The 10907-nt window shown below is 43.2% G+C and overlaps 1 protein-coding gene across 2 annotated transcripts; it reads left to right on the top strand.

The window, feature by feature from the left end:
• The first annotated feature begins 1656 nt into the window (after positions 1-1656).
• LOC124996652 (serine/threonine-protein phosphatase with EF-hands 2-like) lies at positions 1657-10034 on the top strand. 2 transcript variants are annotated; one of them, XM_047569884.1, is made up of 19 exons: positions 1657-2276; positions 2470-2539; positions 2639-2656; positions 2768-2776; positions 2866-2993; positions 4393-4447; positions 4628-4803; positions 4895-5009; positions 5100-5146; positions 5221-5387; positions 5490-5526; positions 6843-6992; positions 7095-7448; positions 7529-7714; positions 7794-7936; positions 8037-8143; positions 9184-9347; positions 9454-9541; positions 9642-10034. In XM_047569884.1, the coding sequence occupies exons 2-19, from the start codon at positions 2488-2490 to the stop codon at positions 9830-9832; spliced, it is 2187 nt and encodes a 728-aa protein (XP_047425840.1). In that variant the 5' UTR covers positions 1657-2276; positions 2470-2487; the 3' UTR covers positions 9833-10034. The 2 variants fall into 2 exon arrangements, with proteins under 2 accessions (XP_047425840.1, XP_047425841.1); XM_047569885.1 differs by lacking the exons at positions 2470-2539; positions 2639-2656; positions 2768-2776.
• Positions 10035-10907: the final 873 nt, after the last annotated feature.

Genomic DNA, 10907 nt, shown 5'->3' with positions numbered 1-10907 from the left:
ATTTATTTAAAGAGACAACAACATAAAAATTAAAAATATAGTTTAACACAATGAATAATTCTTCTCTCTAAATAGTAGTGTAGAAGAACAGAATACGCACAAAAGTATTAAGTTTAACCTTAAATATAGTATTCGTCATTTTAATACACAGAGTCATTGTTGACATCTTGCATCTCTTCACTCCTCATCGAGACAGACACACCGGAGATCACTCCTGTATAATGTAGCTTTAGATCTGTTACAAACCAACATGAATGAGTGGAGTCCTTGAGTACCAGACGTCTCCCACCACTTCCTTGTGAGCATCCATGTGGAAATTTCAACGCCCACAAAATGAGCTTTATTAAATGTGTTGCTTTCAATCTTAAGAGGAACAGCAGCGATAGTAGCACCTAATGTAGCAAGACAGAGAAGATACAACAACACCGGCCGTGAGAAATAAAATAAATTATCAGTGCAGGTGGTATTCAGAATTATTAAAAAAATCCAATCTGGCAGTAGATGTTACTTTTATACAGCCTTAAATGTTTAGGTGCTGACACAACTGAAAGTGAATAACAGCCAAATAGCAAATAACAAACAAAAATCAATTACTACAACGTCCAAGTTATGCCACTTCGAACTCTATCTCCTTTCCTTATAACCTACAATCATCTTACATTTCAGGGCTTTTTTGAAAACTGACATAGAACTACATAACTTCACTTTATCACATAGTCCATTACATAATTTTAATTGAATTATATCCAAGAAGCTTAATGTGCACCATTCATTAAATGATCCATCAGTTGGTTCTAAATAACCCACTTTATTTATTACTCGTACAGCTCTTTTTTGCCGTTTAATTATGGGACTAAATTTGATTTATAAACAGTTCCCCAAACTTCTACACAGTACGTCATGTATGACATTATCAGTGAAGCATATAATAGATGTAAACCTTTCTTAGTTAAATGCTTTTATAGAGAACAGATATTGACCCAGATAATGTTTGTTTTCTGTGGTCTATATGTGGTTTCCAACCAAGTTTGGGATTCAACCTGTTTTTGTTACTTAGCCCAGCCCACTGACTGAAACGGGGTTCTCGAAACAATAAAAACAGGTGTTGGTGCAGTGCAACACAAACACAGTTTAATTGTACTACAAATCCACATTCCCCAAAAATGAAAACACAGATAAATCAACAGCTGTTCGGCGCAGGACTGTTTGAATATTTTCACAGGTGTACCTAATAACCTAGTGAACATTTCATTCCTAGTTTCTCTACTTTTTTATACAGAGACTGGACCCAGAACACCCACATGAAAGGAGGATTAGAAGACATCCTCACCACTTTCCATGGAGAGTACTCCGACCATTGGCGTCTCTCTATTTAGCTGCAGACTGGAAGGGCCTCCAGAGAGTTGTCTCAAAGAACAGCAAAGAAGATTACAGGCACTTCTCTTTCCTTCCATGTGTGTCAAATGCTGCTATGTGGTGAAAAACAAACAAATCATCAGAGCCTGCACACATCCACATCATGGACAGTTCTCTCTGCTGGTGCAGAACAGTCAGGCTCTGCAGCAGCTTCACACCTCAGGGTATAAGACCTCTGAATAGCAAGTGGTCTGTATTCTGTGGTCATACGTACTTGTGCCTTAAGCGTTGCAATCTGAGCCGTTCGCTCATCACATGAAAGCTGTGACGGGTTGTGAAAAGAACAAAAAGCGGGAAAGGATGTTTGTTTCCGCAGTTTGTGGCTGATGAGACCATCAAAGCTGAGAGTGCAAACAGAGTCTGTTTGTCAAATAAAACATAACCCACTTCAAATCTAAAAATAATAATTATCTTCTTTATACACTTACATGTTAATTTAGTGATGCAGTTTATCTGTATGTACTGATAATATGAGTCCAAACTGTTAACACAGATTCAGTGTTGACATCAGTCGTTGCTGTATGAGTCATAGTGGTGACACCGATATTAGAGTTGAGACCAACACGCTCTCCTTTCAAAACACATGCTGCCCTTTATCAGAGCCTTCATCTGTTTATTCAGCGTAGATGCCAGCTGTAGTGAGGGTTAATCCTAATCCACTTTGCATCTTGTTTTGATTAAGGGATCCGAGGTGCTTGGCTCTCGCGTTCAGGTGGTGGCTGAGAAAGCGTTTTCAGCTCTAAAGCCACTGCTGCGTGCTGCCGCTGCCGCTGCTGCGTCTGGGAAATGGAAACGTCTGAGAGATAAACTAATGTTGAAGGAGTGAAGGGAGTTACTGAGAGAAAGGTTGATGTGACCAGGTAGGTTTACTCTGATACAGTCTGGTGCTTTGTTTTAGATTTCTCACTTTGTCTGTGGCTTTGCAGTGTCATGTGTGAAGTAAAGTGGGAAAATGTGTATTTCCTGTATTGCGATGTTTTAAGCAGGGTCGCAAAACACAAGGTCAGATTTCTGAGTCTCGCAGCTTGAAAATATCTTTGTTCACTCTGGCAGTGAAAACAGCAGAGGGTCATGGGATGCAGCATGGGAAAGAAAGAAGTGCAGCCAAAGAAATGTGACAGAGGTGCGGCCTTTATCAAAATTATTCTAGGAAAAAGAAATACTTCTTCTTTTTTTTATTGCTATACTACAACATCTGTGTCTTTTTTCTTTGTCGTTTTAGTGAGCATTTCAGTCCCAGGTAATTTTACTTCATTACACTACTCATTTAACCATTAAAGCTTCAAAAAAAAAAGTTCTCAATTAGTGTTTGCTAACTTTTAAAACTCACACTTTAATGCGTGCTGTGAAGCTGCCACCGGTGAGTCTTTCGGTTTGGACAGTGAATGAAGTTATTATTAGTTGAAGACGACATTAACGCTTAATCTACTTTTCCCTCCTGATGTTCAGCGATCAGAGCGGCTCTGTTGATCCAGCGCTGGTACCGACAGTACGTCGCCCGGCTGGAGATGAGGCGCAGGTACACGTGGAACATCTTCCAGTCCATTGAATATGCAGGAGAGCAAGATCAGATCAAGGTACAGTCAAACAGGATAAAAATTAGATAATCTTCTAGAATATATTTGGCCACGACATGTTGCTCCGTTGCTTGATCCAGATTTAAAATGAAATGCGGGAAGAACTGCTTGAAAGGGTTTGTGCCTTCTCCTCTTGCAACACCTTTTCTCCATGATCTCTAGATGATGAGTCCTTCTGGCGCTGGATGTGTCCTAAAACTATTTCTCGATCCCCATGAGATGAAGTTCCATGAAACATTAAAACATAAAGGTTAAAAGTGCACGTTGGTACTTTGCTTTTAGCGCCCTCACCGAATTAAAAAGTTGTAGTAAGTGCTAGAACACACAAGGAAAATGTCTCTCCCTTCTTTAATTTAGTTAACAATAACCCAAACCCCTTAAAGAGAGCATTATTTAATACACAAAACACAAACTGAGGTACAGACACATCTAAGAGGTACCAGCAACGAAGGTTGACTGTGGTGTTGCGTCACATGTATCTGCAGTTAAACACACAGCAAAGATCACAGTCATTTGTGCCTGTGTGAAAGGAAGTAACTCTCCATACCAGCAGGTGGCAGTAGTTTTTGTTCCTCATCAAAAGCTGGAAGGCTAGGAAGCAAGAAAAGCTATCGTAAACATTGACTGTTTATATTATGGACAAATCCCATGGGACAAACCCATCATGACATCACCCACTGGATTCTGAACCACGAAAATGAAACCCAAAGTGGGCGGAGCCACTCACCCCCGGCCCCCGGTCGGATGTTGAGACACGCCCACCCACCTTTCTGCTACCTGTTAGCTCGGGCTACCACCTGTCACTCAAAGGAACGGCCTTAGTTATGCATAGTTTAAAACTTTAATAAAAAATAAATGAGTGAATTAGAAAAAAAAAAATCTGATCCTGTACAGTCCAGTCATGAATAGTGAAATAATTGAGACCATATTTGTTTTTTTGTACCAGGCTGTAAATATGTTTAATAATGAAAGTTGAACTTTTTAACATGGGGGTTTATGGGGATTTACTCCCCTTTGGAGCCTCAAGTGGCCACTTGATGAACTGCAGTTTTTTGCACTTACCCCCCATGGGCTTCATCACTCAGACCTGGAGGTTTACGCTTGGCCGTAAACTGTCTCACATAGTACTGTATACTTATGATCACTTGATCTACGGTTTATTTGTTCTAGATGATTGTGCTGTCAGGGGAAATATTTGTTTTATTTGATTGTTGAAAGGAGATCAGTGTTGAACGGTGATCCGGGGGTTAGTGTCAAATGGGGCCACAGACCGTTGGCTTGGTGTGTCCTGACCCTGAAAGTCCATTACATTGTTTTCCATACTTTTATTTATGTGTTTTCTATAACCTTGCAAAAAACTTAATTCTAAAACATTTAAAAATCCTTTTCCTTCCTGCAGCTGTACAATTTCTTTGGCTTCCTGATGGACCACTTCACCCCGGCCAGCAGTGAAAGTAAGAGACACCGACTCTCAACACAAACCCTTTAACTCGCCGACTTGTAGGTTTCATTAGATTACCGCCAGCGAGCTAATCTGAGCTCACCGAGTCGGCTCCCTGCTGAGAAACGTGGAGTGGTTTCCTCTAACTGCTCTGATCCACTTCCCTTTCTCCCCTTCTCCGTCTCCCATGAAGGAAACCTAATATCTCACATCTTTCGTGAGAACGAAATCTGCCGCGACGTGGAGTGGGAAAGATATTTCTGCTACAAGAGCATCGAGGTCCCCGAAAGCTACGCCGGCCCCCACCTCACCTTCCCCTTGACCTTCTGTGGGGTGTCGAAGCTGGTGGAGGCTTTTAAGCACAAACAAGTAGGTAGTCCTGCGCATGGAGCGCAAGGAACATTTGCTGCCTTATTCTTCAGCTCTCAGCTAATTCACACATATTTTTTTTTCCCAGTAGCAGCTCCATGCTCGATATGTTCTGCAGATTCTTGGAGAGACTTGGAGAGTTCTAAGAATTCTTCCAAACATCAATCACGTCTCTGTGTGCCACACCAAGGAGATTACAATATGCGGTACACAACAGCAACCCTTTCTGAGATTTCTCCTTCTTAGAACCTTTTAGACAATCAACCGTCACAAACGCATTATTTATTATTTCCCAGGAGACTTGCATGGGAGCCTCGAAGATCTGCTGCTGATATTCTACAAGGTATTCACAACATACACACCCACATCGTGTCAGGCAGGCATGTTCGTTGTTACTAACACTTTGACCTCAACCAGAACGGGTTGCCTTCGTCTGAGAAACCGTACGTCTTCAACGGGGACTTTGTGGATCGCGGTAAAAGCTCACTGGAGATTCTGCTCATCCTGTTTGGGTTCCTGCTGGTCTACCCCAACGACGTCCACCTGAACAGAGGCAACCATGAGGACCACATTGTTAACCTGAGGTAAGCCTCTTCTTCTTCATACTCCTGTTTAATTTCTTATCACATCAATTTTGCTAGTTTAGTCACAGTGTAGTGACTGAAGACCATATGTGTTTTCTGCAGATATGGTTTCACTAAAGAAGTTTTGGGAAAATACAAGGTAAGTTTTGGATTAAAACATCCTAAGTAAATACTGTATAGCACTCATTAGATAAATGCTATCAAGCATTGCAAACAGTGGAAGTAGTGTGATGCAGCTGGAGAGGATCCTCTCTCTGGCGCCTTTGTAGAAGTTGGGGTCTTCCTTAGCCTCGCCAGAAAAGAGCATTTTGCTGTGGTGTTTGTGGTCCAGGAAAGGGCCCTCTGTGATGTGCACCTCCTAGGATCTCGGTGCAACCTTTAAGTCAATAACAATCTCTTTTTATTTCCTGTGTTTAGGGAGAGACTGTTGTCCTTGTACAGTGTCTTCTCTGTAGGGTGTTTTGTTGCAGTTGTCGCCATTCAGATTCAGATTCATGCTTTATTGTCGCCCAGGGGGGAAATTTGCTTTACAGTTCACACACATGGCAAATATACGAACAAATAACATTTAAACACATTAAAACGTTCAGCAACATATAACATATCACACCCAGCACAAGTCACAATATCACAAATATCATAAACGAGCGATATGATGGTGGAAAACCTCTTCCTCCTGCTGAGGTTGTTCAGGGCAGATGTGGCTGTGGGGATGAAGCTCTTGTCATTTTGCAAGTTATTTGTCTGTATCGGATACTGGAGAGGGAGGAGTGTGAAACATGGGTTGAGTCGGTAGTAGGCGTCATGTACCATTGTCAGTTACGTTTACATGCATGTGATAAAAATGAATTATTGCCTTAATCTGACTTTAACTGGACTTAAACACGTTACTCCGACTAAAATCAGAAAGGGGGCTGTATTAACCTGCTGACGAGACACATATCACCACCTAGTGTGGAGAAAGAGGAGGAGGAGGAGGAGGAGGACATGTTCCCATCAGTTATTTTCTCTGCTGCATGTAAAATGACCACATTCAGAAAGTTGAATTTTGAACATAGCTTGATTAAGTTGCGCATGTAAACGCACTAAGTGCTTTACAGGTTATGGCAGTGTTAACTAAAGCTGGTAAGGTTGGAAGTGGGGAGGCAGATTATTTTAGAGCATGTGTTTTAAGTAGTCTGTTTCTATTGGTGATGGAGAGCATGGTGAAGTAATGTGTGGCACAGTAGTACATGATGACGGGTTCAATAATACTGCGGTACAGAAGGAATATAAGCTGGGGCTCGACAGAGGGGCCCGTGGGGCGGCGTTAGCAGTCGATCCAGACAGTCTCTTTGTGAGGAAGTCCAAGACCCAGAGGTGTGTTTTCAAGGTCCAAGAGGTTAAGCTTCCCCTTATTAAGTGTTGTGGGATGCCAGACTGACTTGGTGGTAAAGTTGTTGACTTGTTCTACAGGTGCACGGCAAGAAGATCCTAAAACTTCTCCAAAAGATTTTCAGCTGGCTGCCGCTGGCCACGGTGATCGATAGCAAGGTGCTGATTGTGCATGGGGGGATCTCTGACACGACAGACCTCGAAGTGATAGAAAGGGTGGACAGACACAGAGTAAGAGAGACCTCTATCATCAGCGAAATTAGTGTAATTCAGAATTTTTGCAGGATCCGTCAGATGTGTGTGTGTAATATGAGTGTCTTTGAATGTGTGCAGTATGTGTCGGCCCTCAGGCCTCCAAATACGACAAATCAAGCTGTCAGCGGCAGCAAGGCTCCGAGCAGCAGGAACGGGGAGGCCGATGGACCGGAGGAAGGCCGGCGTCGGGTGTACTCTATGACTCACCACGGCTCGGCCCGGGCTCAGCGGTGCGAACTCCCGCGCCGCTCGCTCCACAACCTGCCCTTCGGCAGCAGCCACGCGATCTGGTCAGTGGACGACGAGCTGAAGAGGAGGCGCAGGCTGGCAGGGTTCGACCAGTCCTTTTACGGAGTGAAGAACAAGTTGGAATCTGATTCGGACCCAGAGTCTGGAGAAGCTACGGAAACAGATGAACGAGAGTGGAAACAAGTAAGTGTAATCCTGTCTAATGCATTAAACGGGTTAGTTAACAGGACAAATATTTTACAATGATTGCTCTATCCACTCAGATAGTGGACCTGTTGTGGAGCGACCCCATGCCCCAAAATGGCTGCACTCCCAACGAGGTGCGAGGTGGAGGCTGCTACTGGGGACCTGATGTCACCGAGGAGGTTCTGGGAAGACACAACCTCCAGCTCCTCATCCGCTCGCACGAGTGCAAACAGGACGGCTACGAGTTCTGCCACAACCGCCAGGTGAGCGCGGGGAGACTTTAGAAGGGGAGTTTGCGAGATACGCCACAGAAATTAACCAGATTTCTTGCGCTTCATGCAGGTGCTGACTATATTTTCAGCGTCTAACTACTACGAGGTGGGCAGCAACAGAGGCGCCTATATCAGAATGGGCTCTGATCTGGTCCCTCACTTTATTCAGTATCAGGCCAGCAGGGCGTGCATCGATCTCACCCTGAGGCAAAGGTACACACTTTAAAATCAAATAAATCAAATCCATAAAGTAAACCTTCATTGAAGAGTCTTTTCTCCTCTTTTTTTTATGTTTATTATTGACTTTTATCAGTGTCGGGTGGACAGAGAGATCTGCTCTGCGAGCTCTCAGGGAACAACTGTTTGTTCACAAGTCAGATCTCATCAGTGCCTTCCAGGAGTTTGATCCCAACAACACAGGTAATCAGCAAAGGAAAACAACTGCTCTGTGAGTCTGCAAAGGTTTTCAGTTATCTGAGTTGTGGTCTACCAAAAAACAAAGCCGAAACAAGGACAACTGAACTTGCAGAGCTTATAATATATTACTTCAGTCATTTTTGACTCACTGTTCCAATATCAATACAAATACCAATGTGCTTGCTAAAAATATTTTTTCTTGTTTTCTAAAAATGTTCAAACTTGGCTTAGTGCAAATTAGAAATATACATTATTATTATTATTATCATTTTGCATTCAATATTAAGCTATTCAGATAATGCAGGTTCCTATTTCAACATGCAACAGTAGAGTAGCCTTACAACTGCCATAAACATACATTCCTTTACCTTTAAACGCAGCTAAATGTAGTGAAGAACCAAAACATTTAGGCCTCAGTAGTTGGCTGATGGGAGCGAGCTGCACCATTAGCTTCTCTTCTGCTAATATTGTAGCGTACCTTTAGGATTTCACCTGGGGACTGAATAGGCTCTCGGCCAATAGCGGCGAACTTGAGTCAGAGTGTAATATGCGGCCTTGTGATTGGCTCAGCAGCGATAGGGGCGGGGCCTACCGTGCACTGGAGGATTAGATTGATAGTGCTGAAAGATAACCTCGATTTATCCCTTTATTCATTTTTTTTTTTTTTTTGGAACATAAATGAAGAATGTCTAATCAACCAAAAACTTAACCCCGTCACAACCCCCGCATACCCCCTAGGGGTCACACATCCCCGGTTGAGGACCTACGTATTAGGCTAACAAAACATGGCTGATACAATCATTGATTATAGACAGAAAACATGATCTAACAGTTTCCTCCAAATACAGGTAAGTATCTGGTCATTAACAGACCCTTGTAATACAGGAAGGACAACACCAACAGAGGTTCTTATTCAAACCCCAACCCCACACAAGAGCTGAAGAAGCTACTTGCATGAAACGTTTTCTAGAAACTCTGCAAGTCCAGTGTCCCTGATTTCCATTTGTCATTAACCTGTATCTTCTTCCCCATGTCCGTCTCAGGGATGATATCTCTAAGAAACTGGGCCAGTGCCACAGAGAGCGTACTGAAGCTGGGTCTGCCTTGGAGGGTGCTTCGTTCTCAGCTCGTCAGCAGCACCGGACACAGCATGGTGGACTACCAGCAGTGGATACGGGAGCTCTCCATCACCGAGCCCAAGCTAGAGGTATTCTTTTATTTCTTCCTGATCTACTTCCCCTCCTGCTCAGACAGCTGTTAAAGGTTTATTGGTATTTTTATTTTATATACCTGTTTGGCTTCTCTCCTGACAGGTCTCAGACACAAGCATCCTGGAGACTATGTACAAAAACCACTCCAACCTGGAGACCATCTTCCGAATCATCGACACAGACCACTCAGGTCAGACCACTCTCCTTCCCCTCCCTGCCTCTACATCCTTTCCTCTTTTTTTCTCACTCCTTAAACACGACCACCGCTTAACTCCGGTGTCGATACTCAGGTTTGATCTCCTTCGAGGAGTTTCGTCAGACCTGGAAGCTCCTGAGCTCTCACCTCAAGACGGAGATCAGCGACGAGGCCATCGCGGACCTGGCGCAGAGCATCGACTTCAACAAGGACGGCAGCATCGACATCAACGAGTTCATGGAGGCGTTCCGCCTGGTGGACCTCTCCGCACACTCACACACATGATAACTGCACTACTCTAGACCACCTGCTGCACAAGCAATACCAGCCTTGACCTAGTCCTCGGCCATGTGACCTGCGCTGCTTCAACTCGTTCAGGGGCAACATAGATGTTTTCTACCTCTTAGGTTTTCGGCTTTTTTTTTACGTCATATGTTTTTGTATTTTTAAGATTACATGTAACTTAACAACCACCTGTTCAGTGAATAAAAACATTGAGCACATTTAACATTGTCTCTTTCTTTTATGAGACGTGGCCTAGTGGCTAGAGAATGAGTGTCTGTGGATAAAGTGATAAATCAGCACTTTCGCTTTTTGTGCAAAAATCCTTTCTGCTCCCCAATCAATCAATTACTGTCAATATGTTTAATTTGTTACATCAAATCATTTCATCTGCCTATATTCTGCATGTAAAGTAACACACAAGTACACAAAAATAAATTCATCATCAGTATCAGGTACATCCTCAACACACATATACACCGATCAGCCGCAACATTAAAACCACTGACAGGAAAAGTGAACAGCGTTGACCGTCTTGTAATAAATCAATGCTCTGCTGGGAAATTTTTGGACCTGGCATTCATTGTTCCCTGATGATCCAGCGTGGCACAGGCAAACACACAAAAATGATTTAGGAACAACTCAAAAAAACAAAATGTGAACAACAGCACAAGGGGTTGACCTGGCCTCCAAATTCTCCAGATCCCTGATCAAGTATCTGTGGGATGATCCACTGAGGCCCCTCCCCTCAACCCATAGGATCCTAAGTCATCACTAACAACAACATCCTATTTCCAGACACAACAGGACACCCTCAGATGGGCCCATGTCCATTCCCTGATGTGTCACAACTGTTCTGTGGAGGCAAAAGGGAGACCTACACAATATTAGAAAGGTGGTCATAATGTTATGCCTGATTGGTGTATACGGGGGAGTACATATATGATTTATGTGACCATACTGCATGAAGTGATATAATCTGTTCAAAAGCGGCCTAATTAGCTCAACTGCCAATCAGTCTTTCATCCTCACAGGGATGTGAATAGGACATAAATCCTATCAACTCAAGCCCTACTTG

The sequence above is a fragment of the Mugil cephalus genome, chromosome 19, assembly GCF_022458985.1.
Source record: "Mugil cephalus isolate CIBA_MC_2020 chromosome 19, CIBA_Mcephalus_1.1, whole genome shotgun sequence".
Lineage (NCBI taxonomy): Eukaryota > Metazoa > Chordata > Actinopteri > Mugiliformes > Mugilidae > Mugil > Mugil cephalus.
The sequence above is the reverse complement of the archived record's forward strand: the minus strand, read 5'-3'. Positions and strand labels throughout refer to the sequence as shown.

What these genes read in the sequence shown, in the direction of transcription:
- LOC124996652 (XM_047569884.1), top strand. Translation starts at nt 2,488, where the DNA reads ATGGGATGCAGCATGGGAAAGAAAGAAGTGCAGCCAAAGAAATGTGAC. An exon ending in AGTTCTGCCACAACCGCCAG is followed by an intron (nt 7,715 to 7,793) that starts GTGAGCGCGGGG and finishes CGCTTCATGCAG; the next exon opens with GTGCTGACTATATTTTCAGC. An exon ending in GATCTCACCCTGAGGCAAAG is followed by an intron (nt 7,937 to 8,036) that starts GTACACACTTTA and finishes GACTTTTATCAG; the next exon opens with TGTCGGGTGGACAGAGAGAT.